At 39.7% G+C, this 14,101-nt stretch overlaps 1 protein-coding gene across 1 annotated transcript in view; it reads left to right on the top strand.

Moving 5' to 3' along the window:
* Nucleotides 1–14,101, top strand: part of PSMB2 (proteasome 20S subunit beta 2) — a 37,908-nt gene that overhangs the window by 3,677 nt on the left and 20,130 nt on the right. The window contains exons 2-3 of the mRNA XM_007979439.3: nucleotides 1,394–1,516; nucleotides 6,121–6,191. Of these exons, the coding sequence (XP_007977630.1) occupies nucleotides 1,394–1,516; nucleotides 6,121–6,191 (194 nt within the window). The remainder of the gene's footprint in view (nucleotides 1–1,393; nucleotides 1,517–6,120; nucleotides 6,192–14,101) is intronic.

The raw sequence follows: 14,101 nt of genomic DNA on the forward strand, positions 1-14,101 counted from the left end.
TTTGCAAACTAACAGTCTTTAATGTAACCTGTACAACAAATAAAAGTGTGTTTGTTCAGGAGTTTTGAGGCAATTTGGTACTATCTACAGGTGCATTTTGTGTGTTTTTTCCCTCCAAGTCTAAGAAGCCGTATTACTGGTATCTACAACTCTGAAACACTTGTAAAGTATTTGAAAGTAGCATTTTGTTCTTTAAATCCTATTAAAGGATTTTGACATTTCAGAAGCTTTCAAACAGGAAACATGTCTCCCAGGGAAGATTATTCAGCACTATTTGAAAAATGAAAAGTGAAAGTGAGAGTGAGATAGGAAGATTTAGGCCTTTTCTGAAGCTGCAGACTGAATATGGAATTTTCTACCTTAGGCAATAACTGTAACCTGAATATTTATCTATCTAATCTGAATGAGTCTGGTTCAGCTAGATAAGATTAGAGTATTAGGATTTTTGTGAGGTATTTTAAGTAGCTAACTGTCAAAATATTCACTAGAATTTTTGCTTTGGCAATCGTTTTAATTTTCTCTTTTTCTTTGGAAATGGAATTTGTTTACTTTTTAAAGTGATTAATATTCTCAGTTGATTTTCTATTCTTTCTTGAGATGGTTCCTTAATTTTAATTGTAGCATCAGTCCCTTTCATATATACTTTTGTGTGTGTATAAATATAATAACTAACATTTGTAGTTGTAGAAACATTTTAGGGCTTTGTTATTATGAGCCTAAAGATAATCGCCATTGGCTGGATTCCTTCAGTTTTTTTCTGTTCTGTTCCTTGCATTTCAAATGCTTTTAAATGCTTTAACTTGTATTTTTAATTGGTAGCTTTCATGTATATTCTTCAACTGAAATTGACACTACACAATATGCTGATGGTTTAACATGAAGAATGAAAGAGATAAATTGATACCATTACCTATTAAAATCTTCTAAAAGCAATGATTAGTGAAATTATTCAATATACAGTCGTCCCTTGGTATCTGTAGGGATTGTTTCCAGAACCCCTGCAGATACCCAAATCTATAGAAGCTTAAAGTTCCTTATATACATGGTATAGTATTTGCATATTACCTATGCAGATACTCCTGTGTACTTCAAATCATCTCTAGATTATTTATAATACTTAATATGACATAAATGCTATGTAAATAGTTGTTATACTGTATTGTTTAAGGAATAATGATCAGAAAAAAAGTCAGTACTTGTTCAGGATAGATGCAAGCATCTATTTTTTTTTTTCTGAATACTTTTGAATACTTTTGGTGGTTGAATTGTGGATTCAGAATCCACGGATATGGAAGGCCAACTGTAGTAATTAATGAACCTGTTTATGGTTGCATAAATAATGACTGTCAATTTCTGTTAAGGCAGTTTCTAACACAGTTTTTTTTTTGAGCAGATCATGACAAGATGTTTAAGATGAGTGAAAAGATATTACTGCTGTGTGTGGGAGAGGCTGGAGACACTGTACAGTTTGCAGAATATATTCAGAAAAACGTGCAACTTTATAAGATGCGAAATGGTGGGTAAGACTTACGAGTTTTGGTTGGCATATTACTAGTTTACTAGGGCTGCCATTACAAAAGTCACAGACTGGGTGGCTTAAACAACAGAAATGTGTTTCTCACAGTTGTGGACGTTAGAAGTCAAAGATTAAGGTGTTGGCAGGGTTGATTTCTGAGGCCTGTCTCCTTGGCTTGCAGGTGGCCATCTTCTCCCTGTGTCTTCACATGATTTTTCCCTCTGTACTGTGTCCAGATTTCCTCTTCTAAGAATACCAGTCATATTGGATTAGGAACTCATTTTAATTTAATAACCTCTTAAGGATCCCTTCTCCAAATACAGTTATATTCTAAAGTACTAGGGATTAAGACTTCAACATATGAATTTCTGGAGGACAAAATTCAGCCTATCACAATTGGTTTGTCTTTAAATTTGAACTGAAAAATAATATTCTTTAAGACTTATGTGGTCATATTTTCATTTGAGTTTTCTGTGTTTAAGAAGTTGTCCAGACCCTAAAGATTCTAATCCTTCATAAAAGATTTTCTACAAAAATCCTAGAGCAGAGAACTATTGTAACACTGATAGTTGGTAGATATAACACCATCGGGCTGGCTTGATGACTCACACCTGCAATCCCAGCAACTAGGGAGGCCAAGGTGGGAAGATCACTTGATACCAGGAGTTTAAGACTAGCCTGAGCAGTGTAGTGACACCTCATCTCTACTTTGAGTTTTGCTCTCATTGTCCAGGCTGGAGTGCAATGGCGCGATCTCGGCTCACCGCAACCTCCGCCTTCCAGGTTCAAGCGATCCTCCTGCCTCAGTCTCCCAAGTAGCTGGGATTACAGGCATGCGCCACCACGCCTGGCTAATTTTGTATTTTTAGTAGAGACAGGGTTTCTCCATGTTGATCAGGCTGGTCTCAAACTCCCAACCTCAGGTGATCCACCCACCTGGGCCTCCCCAAGTTCTGGGATTACAGGTGTGAGCCACCATGCCCAGCCTGCCACAAAAAATTTTTTAAAAATTAGCTGAGTGTGGTGGCATGCACCTGTAGTCCTAGCTACTCAGGAGGCTGAGCCAGGAAGATCATTTGAGCCCACGAGGTCAAGGCTGTAGTGAGCTATGATTTTGCCACTGTACTCTGGGAGGCAGGAAGACTGTCTCTCAAAACATTTTTTTAAACCAACCAAAAAAAAAAACCTAACACCCTCTTGGAGGTAGGAATGGTAGTATCAGACTTTTTAAGTGTTAGATATTTCAGAGGATATGGTTTGAGTTTAAAAGTATCTGAATCCGGCCAGACACAGTGGCTAACGGCTGTAATCCCAGCACTTTGAGAGGCTGATACGGGAGGATCACTTGAGGTCAGGAGTTTGAGACCAGCCTAGGCAACAAAGCAAGACTCTGGCTCTATAAAAAATAAAAAAACTAGCTGGGTGCAGTGGTGCACACCCATAGTCTCAGCTACTCAGGAAGCCGAAGTGGGAGGATCGCTTGAGCCCAGGAGTTCAACGTCTCAGTGAGCCATGATAGTGCCACTGCACTCCAGCCTGTGCGACAGAGTGAGACCCTGTCTCAGAACAAGCGAACAAAACAATCTGAATCTCAGCATTAAAAAACCTAAGTAAACCTTGACTTTACTATTTTTTATGTGATAAGTCATTTATTTTCTCTGGGCCTTTATTTTCCTTATCTCTAAAATGAATTATAATACTAATGAATAATACATATGTAAATGTTCTGTAAACTTAAAGTATTGTGTAACTAACTGTAAGTATTTACTGTGTCTTCAAAGGGTTCTACCTTACTCTCTGGTAGGTTTCCTTCTAGAGAGATAATTAGGACTTTTGTGAAGTATTTTGTGAGCTCTCTCTGGGGCTAATGAACTGTTATCCACTGGGAAAGCCTCTCTAGCAAACAATCCTAGCCACTAGGCCTCTGATCCAGGAACGTTTGTAGTGGTGGTCTGGCAGAGAAAACCTTGTTCAACTTACTTCACAGTTCAATAACAATGGTATACACTGCACTGGTATAATATGGAGCTTTGAAGGAACTTAATTTGAATATACTTGCATGTGTAAAATGACCAAAAATCTATTCACATGGTTTTTTGGGCAGTGGATTTATCATTTGTGTTCAATTCCATAAATATTTTTGAGAGCCTCTTCTATGGTAAACATCCTGCTTAATACTTCAGAGAATTCAAAGATGAATAAGGCTTAGTCCCGACATTCAGAACATAAAGCACATGGTACTTACGTTTACTCAGGTTTAGAATATTTCAAGAATTCTGCTTTTTTTTCCAGTGGTTCCACTTTTTGCCTGCATAACAAATGAGTCATGTCAGTAATGCTTCTGAAGTCCATTAGGTACTGTATTACTTCACTGGCTGTCCTGAGAGAGGAAGAGGAGTGAACAAGAGGAGCAAGAGTTGTTTGTTACTTGGGTTTTAGGGTCTAAAGTCAGTGCACAGAACAAAAACTGTATTCGGTTAAAATTGCCAAGTACAGTTTTGTGTATGTAACTATATAGAGATTCTTATATAAGTTAAAGAACTGAGCTAAAATAAGGGAAAGAAAGATAAAATCTATATGCAGATAATCAGGCTTGACTTTTCTGCCTTTAGGATAATGGTCAGATCGTTAGAGATGTTTAAGGGGTTAGGTAAAGAATTGAATAGTATTCCCGTATTCCCACTTGTCCAGGTTCCTTCTTTGTTTTTTTTTTTTTTTCTTTTTTGAGTCAGAGTCTCGTTCTATTGCTCAGATTGGAGTGCAGTGGCGCAGTCTCAGCCCACTGCAATTTCCAACTCCTGGGCTCAAGTGATTCTCGTGCCTCAGCCTCCTGAGTAGCTGGGATTACAGGCATGCACCACCACGCCTGGCTAATCTTTTGTATTTTAAGTAGAGACGGAGTTTTGCTATGGTGGCCAGGCCGGTCTTAAACTCCTGTCCTCAAGTGATCCACCCACCTGGGCCTCCCAAAGTGCTCTGGGATTACAGGTGTGAGCCACTGTGCCTGGCCTCTTTTTTTAATTTTTTTTTTATTATTATTTTTGTTGTTGTTGTTGTTGTTGAGACAGGGTCTTACTCCTGTCGCCTAGGCTGGAGTGCAGTGGCACAATCATGGCTCATTGCAGCCTTGACTTCCCAGGCTCAGGTGATCCTTCTACCTCAGCCTCCCAACTACCTGGGAAAACAGGTGTGTACCACCACCCCTGGCTAATTTTTATATTTTTAGTAGAGACGAGGTTTCACCATGTTGCCCAGAATGGTCTTAAACTCCTGGGCTCAGGTGATTTGCCTGCCTCAGCTTCCCCAAGTGCTGTGATTACAGGCATAAGCCACTGCGTCTGGCCAAGGGTTGCTTTCATTATGATTTAATATGCACTAATAGACCTGTGAGGATAAAGTACAATAATACATGTGAAAACACTCAGCATAGACCCTGAAACATAGTTGCTGCTCAATAAATATTTGTTAGGATTTTAATCTGAATCTCTCCTAATTTGACAGTGGTATTTAAAATGTCATAAGCAATTACTTAACCACACTGCTGTGTGTCTTTCCGTACTGACATTTTCTGTGTGGGCCCACTGAGTTACGGATCATTCTTGTGCCTTTTGGCACTGGTCCCATTCTACAGGGGGATTAAGCTCCAAAGTGAATGCATTATTACATGCACATCTGATGCTATTCCTCTGGATTGTACCTTTGTTGGTATGACAACTTTTATTTTTGAAGTCTTAACACTTGAGATACTCTGTTTTTAAAAATATTGCAGAATGATGGAAATGTTCTTTTCCTGTGGCTTGTACTTTTGAAAGTCATACTTCTTAATAAAGTTACATTAAAATTCTTTTTTAATAAACTATGACTCAGAGGTAGTCCTAACTTCTAGCCTCTCTTTTCCCAATATCCTTTTTGTTCCTATTTTCATTTTTTTAGGGACAGGGTCTTGCTCTGTCACCCATGCTGGAGTGCAGTGGCACAATTATAACTCACTGCAGCATTGAACTCCTGGGCTCAATTGATCCTCCCCACTCAGACTCCTGAGTAGCTGAGACTACAGGCAGATACCACCATGCCTAAAAATTAAAACAATTTTTTTTTAAGATGGGATCTCACTGTGTTGCCCAGGCTAGTCTCAAACTCCTGGGCTCAAGCGATCCTCCTGCCTTGGCTTTCCAAAGCTCTAGGATTACAGGCATGAGCCACTGTGCCTGGCCCCCAGTATCCTTTTTAAAATAAACTTTTAAAAAATTGGCATCTAAGACATCTTTCTTTTTTTTCACTTCCTGTGTATTTGTGTCCCTTCTACAGTGGAAAACACAGTGTGTTGATGAATGAATAGTTTAAGAAAGACTGCTACGAGTTTCATTCCACTATAGAACTGGTTCTGTTTGTGGCCAAGAATTGCTGTCAGTACTAACCAGCTATTTCATAGCTGTTGCATGAGGAAAGGGACTAGAGTAGGATTGTACCCCTCAGTCTATATGCTTTGTTTACTCTGAGTGTACAAAAGATGGTGGGCTTTAGGAAAAAGGGTAGTGAATAATTTGGGGCACTGTTATTCCTTCTGCTTTATTTTAAGTATGACTCTTTATCTCTTCTACCAGGATATGAATTGTCTCCCACAGCAGCAGCTAACTTCACACGTCGCAACCTGGCTGACTGTCTTCGGAGTCGGGTAAGTAATATATCAGACATTGTTAGATAAGAGCAGAAAAATCCTTTGTGCTTCTTTTACATTCTCGTTATATATGAATAGTATTTTTGCTCTTTTTTGGCCTTCCAGAACCCTTCCTGTTGCTACTTGTTCATTCTTCAGTTCAACGTCTTTGTACACAGTTGTTATTAATAGTTACAGCCCAAAGGGCAAATATTCATTCCCAGAGAATTGGTTGGGACACACCAATATGAAGGCCAGTGATAACCTAACCTTTTTTTTTTTCCCCCTAAAACTGTTTTTTAGAGCAGTGTTAGGTTCACAGCAAAATTGAGAAGAAGTATAAAGATTTCCCACATTCCTCCTCACCCACATGTATAGCATTCCCCATTATCAGCATCTTCCACCAGGGTGGTACACTGTCACAAAGGATGAGCCTACATTGACGGTAATCACCCAGGTCCATAGTTTACATTAGGGTTTACTCTTGCTGTTGTGCATATTATGGGTTTGGACAAATGTGTAATGACATGTATCTACCATTACAGGATACGGAGTATTTTCACTGCCCTAAAAATCCTTTGTACTCTACTTATTCATCCTTCCCCATCCCTGCAACTCCTGACAACCACTCATCTTTTTACTTTCTCCATGGTTTTGCCTTTCCCATCATGTGATATAGTTGGAATCATGGATTATGCAGCCTTTTCAGATTGCTTCTTTTATTTGGTAATACACATTTAAGGTTCCCCTGTGTCTTTTCATGGCTTGATAGCTCATTTCTTTTTAACACTGAAAAATACTCCATTGTCTAGATGTACTACAGGTTATTTATCCATTCACCTGCTGAAGGACATCTTGGTTGCTTCCAAGTTTTGGCAATATGAATAAAGCTACTGTACACATCCATGTGCAGGTTTTTGTTTGAACATAAGTTTTTTGCATAAATACCAAGGAGTATGATTGCTGGATCATATAATAAGAGTACGTTTAGTTTTTTCAAAGTATTTTTGTAGCAAACCATATTACTTAATAGCTGTGACTGAAAGTCTCTATGTGTTAGTGAAAGCAGAACTTTGAAAATAATAATTCAGATGTTTTTTATTTTTATTTTTTTTGAGATGGAGTTTCACTCTTGTTGCCCAGGCTGGAGTGCAATGGCGCGATCTTGGCTCACCGCAACCTCTGCCTCCTGGGTTCAAGTGATTCTCCTTCCTCCATTTCCCGAGTAGCTGGGATTACAGGCATGCGCCACCGCGCCCAGCTAATTTTGTATTTTTAGTAGAGATGGGGTTTCTCCATGTTGGTCAGGCTGGTCTCGAACTCCTAATCTCAGGTGATCTGCCCACCTTGGCCTCCCAAAGTGCTGGGATTATAGGTGTGAGCCACCGTGCCTGGCCAATAATGTGGATTTTTATCTTGAGATTATTTATCTGTGTTTCTCTTTTTTTCTTTTATTTCTTTCTTTCTTTCTTTTTTTTTTTTTTTTGGAGACAGGGTCTCACTCCAGTTGCCCAGGCTGGAGTGTGGTGGTGTGATCTCAGCTTACTGCAGCCTCAACTTCCCAGGCTCAGGTGATTCTCCCACCTCAGCCTCCCAAGTAGCTGGGACTACAGGTGTGCACCACCACACCTGGCTAATGTTTTGTGTTTTTAATGGAGGCAGGATTTCACCATGTTGCCTAGGCTGGTCTTGAACTCCTGTACTCAAGCAGTCTGCTGGCCTTGGCCTTTTATAGTGCGGGGATTATAGGAATGAGCTGCTGTATCTGGCATACTTACCTGTGTTTTTCTATGACTTTTTCCCAAAGCATACAGCATTGTTCCTCCTTGCTTATTCTAGCCTTGTTGCCATTCTAGAGCTGTCTCAATTTCATCAACAGCATGTTGAAAGATGCAACACTAAGTTAAGGATTGAATGCATTAAAGATTGTGTCGGATGTGCTAGGAAAGTTCATATGGTTGCTAAAGGTGTGCGTTATTCCCTTCCCACAGGGACTAAATAAATAGAGCCTTAATATGTGACCTCACCCCCTGTGCCTGTTTACTCATCTATGAAATGGAGATAACTTCCTAACCCCACAGGACTGCCAGGAAAATGAATGCTTGTAAATAATAATATTTAACATTCATATGACTTTTGCCCAAAGCATTTTGCTTAATAATTTAATCTACTCACTATTCCACTGAGAAAGATAGTAGTTAATTCTCTATCACTGAGATGAAGTGAAAGGCATAAAGTGGCAAAGGGATTAGCTCCAGGTCACACAGCAGGTCAGACAAAGCTAAAATAATGGCGCCATAATTATTTGACTATTCTGCCTTTAGTTCTTCAGTAGTATTTCTAGAACACTGGTGCTATTCATGTTTTTACTATGGTTTGAGTTTTCATCTGTACTTGCTTAAAATGACAAGTTACTTTTTTAAAAGTTACTTACTACAGGTCTATAAAGCAGTTTATTTTCTAGTGCTTAATAATCTTGGACTGATAATTTCTCAATAAATAGTACCTCTCTGTGCTAGCTTTGACCCAGAGCTTGTATGATCTGAGGGATCATGAAGTTTGAAGAGAAACTAGAGACATGTAGGATTGAGAGGAGGCAAATTTACATACATTGTTTTGACCTGGATGAAAGATCAGTAGTCTTTTCTTAGAAAAATAATAATAATAATAATAATATTTATTTATTTATTTTTCTCTTCCAAGAAAATCATTGTCACCAAGTGGTCTTTTCTTCACTCCTCCTTAAGAAAAGAAAATGGGTCAGATATTAGCTTTTCTGTCACCCAGAAGTTCCTGTGGTGTTCAGCATTCTATGATTTGCCGTGTACAGTGTTCCTCTGACTTATCAGGCAGAACCGGGATAAGAATTCCAGCTTTGGGCACAATAAATACTGTGTCATAAATATTGCAGACATTAAGTAAATTAAGCTCCTTTTTGGAATTGAGATAAGAATAGCGGTGTGCTTCATGCAAATGCAGTGAATCTGGTTTAATCTTCTCCTAGCAGAAATGTTTGATGTCTTAACAAATATCCCTTGTAGACAGTGACATGGGGCTCTGGTAAATATTGACTACTTCTGCCTGAGCTTCTCCATTAGGTCCAATCTCTGCTCCCCCATCTCCTTATCAAAGTAGATTCTTAGTTCTAAAATATGGATTTATATTTTAGTCATTTTATTCTGGGAAGAGAGATGATAATTTGTCAGTGTTCCTAATAAGTGCAAAGTCACCAAATTTGGTATATTTACGTGGTCATACCAGTTGGCAGATGTGACTCATTTTGGGTCAGCCAGTTACCATGTATAACTTTTGTGTCTGTAGCTCAAATTGTTTGATTTCTAATTTGCTCTGTGTATGTGTGGTTGTTTGGTTTGGTGGACTTTTACTACCACCGAGTATATAATGAATCTTGCATAAACTGGTTCATTAAAATGTAGGCAATTTAGCATTATGGTTAAGAGCATAGTCTCTGGAATTGGACTACCTGGGTTTGAATATTTGCTTACTGATTTACTAGCTGGATGCCTTTGGACAAATTCTAAGCTTAATTTCCCTGCTTACCAACTTCAAAAAGTTATTATGAAGATTAAATGAGATAATAATGCAAAGCTCTTAGCACATATATAACTGATTAATCACTTTTGTTTTGAGACAGGATCTCACTCTGTCGTCTAGGCTGGAGTGCAGTGGTATGATCACAGCTCACTGCAGCCCCTTGACCTTGCAGGCCCAGATGATCCTCCCACCTCAGCCTCCCTGGCAGCTGGGACTACAGGTGCATGCCCCTATGCCTGGCTAATTTTTTGTAGAGATGGGGTTTCTTCATGTTGCCAGGCTGGTCCCGAACTCCTGGGCTCAAGCAGTCCTCCCACTTCGGCTTCCCAAAGTGCTGGGATTGCAGATATGAGCCACTATGCCCAGTCACTTTTGTTTTTATGCTGTGATTGCTGTTTGGTGAATAAGTTAGTTTTTCATGAGGTATAATTTGTTGTGCTTTTTTTTTTTTTTTTTTTTCCTGGAGATGGGTTCTCGCTCTGTCACCTAAGAGGTGGCACAATCACAGCTCACTGTAGCCTCAACCTTCCAGGCTCAAACACTATTCCCACTTCAGCCTCCCAAGTAGCTGGAACTACAGGCACAAAGCCACCATGCTGGTATCGATAGGGAAAATAGAAGTAAAATAACATTGTACATATATTGTGTGCTAAGATTTTTCTAGATCTACACAGTCCAGTATGGTAACCAACTAGCCATATGGGGCTATTTAAATTTAAGTTAATTAAAAGTAAATAAAATTTAAAATTCAGTTTCTGGAGGAAAATCTCCTGGTGGACTTTACCTGAATGCTAAATCAACTTTTATTTCTTAAAAAAAAAATTCCGTTCCTCAGTCACAGCCAAATTTCAGGTACCCAGTAGCCATAGCTACTGTATTGAACATCGCAGATATGGAACATATCCATCATCACAGAAGTTCTCTTGGACAGTGCTATTCTAAATACTTAGATATGTATCTGTTGTTAAGTATCCTTATTATGACACCATAAGATGTGTGTTATCCCCATTTTACTTACGAGGATGTTAAGTATTTCTCTTATATATGTTTCCATAACATATATATAGTATGTTAAAGGGTAAGTTAAGATTCCATCTTCAAATATCAAACTATTTCATGCTATCTTCTTTATTAATTAGTGGACTAATGTACCAATATGTTTGTGCATTTAGGGGAACATGAAATGTTCAGTTTTGTTAAAATGTCAAAATTGTGCATAGTATTATATAGATAACTTATGAATATATGTCCATTGTACATTTTCAATAAGTGTTTGCTGCATAAGTGTCATGCAGCTAGGTCTACATATTCTGCTGAGAATGTTAATTATGCATTTATACACTGGAAGGAAATTCTTAATAAATGGAATACCGGAAGAAGTATTCTTAATAAATGGATGTTAATTCGTATAGGAATTAAAGGCATGAAATCATCAGAAGACGAAAAAAGACAGATGGGGGAAAAATTCAGAAGCCTTCATTTTAGTTGTTTATTTAAATGCATATGTACATTTAAGATGGTTTCTTCTTGTTGGTTAGACCCCAAAGAGCAGAAAAAGGGCTTATACTATGCTCAAGGCTTGCTTGCTTAGGCCAGGCACAGTGGCTCATGCCTGTAATCCCAGCACTTTGGGAGGTCGAGATGGACAGATCACTTGAACCCAGGAGTTCAAGACCAGCCTGGCCAACATGGTGAAACCCCTGTCTACTAAAAATACAAATAATTAGCCAGACGTGGTGGCACACACCTGTAATCCCAGTTACTCAGGAGGCTGAGGCAGGAGAATGGCTTGAACCCAGAAGGTGGAGGTTGCAGTGAGCCGAGATCGTGCCACTGCACTCCAGCCTGGGTGACAGAGCAATACTCTGTCTCAAAAAAAAAAAAAAAAAAAGAAGGCTTGCTTTGCTCAAATTCTCCTTACAGTTTGACTAATGTCAGAGGATGATGAGTTATGGGGCTATTTCTTACTTAAAATGAATTATGTGGCATATTTGGTGTAGCCCATCTGAATGCCCTAAAATTATCTCCATTTAACAGATAGAGAGACAGGTATAAACCAGGCAAATCTGGTGTCCTTGGGAACGTGAAATTTTGTGGCAAGGCTTAGAGTAGGATGCTGGCCTCCATGATATGTAATCTTCGGGTTTCACTGCCACACTGGCCAAAGAGTTTTCATATAACTTTTTCTGAAGTGTTTCATAAGCCTTTGGTAATTTATCTTTTTTATCTATTTACTTGTAAATGCTTAGCAAGTAAACAGTAGAAATAATGAGTTGAAAAGATACCCAGCCTGGTGGTGTGGTTTTCAAACTTTATTCTTTGAAGCTGCTTCAGGATACTCACCAAAGAAGACCAGTGTGCAACGCCTTTTTTTTTTTTTTTTTTTTTTTTGAGATGGAGTCTGACTCTGTTGCCCAGGCTGGAGTGCAGTGGCATGATCTCAGCACACTGCAACCTCCATCTCCCGAATTTAAGTGATTCTTCTGCCTCATCCTCCCAAAGAACTGGGACTACAGGCGCGCACCATCATGCCTGGCTAATTTGTGTATTTTTAGTAGAGTCGGGGTTTCAACATACTGGCCAGGTTGGTCTTGAACTCCTGACCTCGTGGTCCACCTGCCTCAGTCTCCCAAACCGCTGGGATTACAGGCATGAGCCACCGTGCCTGTTTTTTTTTTTTTTTTTTTTTTCCCCTGAGACAGAGTCTTGCTCTCTCACCCAGTCTGGAATGCAGTGGTGCAATCTCTGCTCACTGCAACCTCCACCTCCTGAGTTCGAGCAATTCTCCTGCGTCAGCCTCCTGAGTAGCTGGGATTACAAGCACGCATCACCATGCCTGGCTAATTTTTGTATTTTTAGTAGAGATGAGATTTCACCATGTTGACCAGGCTGGTCTCAAGCTCCTGACCTCAAGTGATCTGCCTACCTCAGCCTCCCAAAGTGCTGGGATTACAGGTGTGAGCCACTGTACCCGGCCAGGAGTATATGAAGCAGAGCACTTTAGCTCTGCTTCATATAGCTCAACTCAACTTTTATCTATTTGATAGATAGGAATTCTAGGTAAAGTTTTATTTGAAAAGGTGCTACCACTGTTCCCTTACCACCAAAGAGCCCTGCAACAGGAGGTTTAATACTAACTCTGCTGTGAGTTAATTGAAAACCTTGGGAGAAAGCAAGCATTTGATTGGATGGTTTTTAGGCTTTCTTCTAGCCCCCAAATAGCGTGATTTAAAAATCTCATGTCAAGGCCATAACCAGACTTGAATTATTATTATTACTATTATTATTATTATTATTATTATTATTTTTAGTGAAAGGGAAAGAATATGTAGGAAAGGATTTCAGGTCTTAGTCATTTCCAGCTGTGACCGAAGCTTATCCCCACACTCTGGCCTTAATTCAAGGGTGTTTGATCTGATTAGTACTAGGCATGTATAGCGTGCTCCTGTCCTAGAAGAATCCTGTTGCTTTGAGCCTTCTATTCTGACCATGAGAATTATTCTTCTCATTCCTTAGGTGGCTGGCACAAAGACATCATCTGTTTATTGGTATCAGTGAGGTCATGTGAACAGATGGCCCAGGTGAAACCCTGACTTTGCAAGTCTTGTCCCCTGTACACTACCAACCATTTGTTACATGTGATTGAAATATCACTAACAAGGGTAGTTTCACATGCTTTTTGGCACATGTGGTTAGCAGGATGTGACATGACGCAGCACTGCCTTCTCCCTCCATGTGCCATCTCCCTTGAGGCCTCATCTTCTCTACTTGCCCCGGTCTCACCCATGCCGAGGCTTGCCTTCAGCTCACCTGCTCCAGATGGGCGGCACAGTGGGAGGACACTGGCAAAGGCAGATGTGTTTATTTTCCGGAGACAAAATGTTGTGCTGCTGCAGATGGCAGTGCCTTGGAGCAAGTGGCAGCCTTTGACACCGCTGCCACACAGCCTGGGCATCCTGACAGAGCCAGCTTACTTTTGGTGATGGGGAAATTCAAAAATACAAAACAAAAACCAAAACCAAGATGTTCATTATGCAGCTCCTGGACTTTCAGTGCAAGCAGCAGACCTTTTAGCAAACCTTAGTCAGCTAGTGAGCTAACTGTGAATTTTCACTGTAGGCCAAGAGTTATATGTCCGTTCATTACTTTTGTCTCCCAGCCTTAACAGGACATAAAGTTAAAAACTGGAAACAAATGATTACATTTAGATGGATATTCAGTTTGGTTCTGCAAAACATATGTATATCCCAGGTCACATCTCACAGAAGTCTCTTAGGATTGGGGTTGGCTCATGTTGGCCCCGTTGGAGATACCGCTGTTCTATTTTTGGTGGTCATTTTGATTATCCAAAGGCCCAGAGACAGATGTGCCTT

Source organism: Chlorocebus sabaeus, chromosome 20 (assembly GCF_047675955.1).
Source record: "Chlorocebus sabaeus isolate Y175 chromosome 20, mChlSab1.0.hap1, whole genome shotgun sequence".
Classification (NCBI taxonomy): domain Eukaryota; kingdom Metazoa; phylum Chordata; class Mammalia; order Primates; family Cercopithecidae; genus Chlorocebus; species Chlorocebus sabaeus.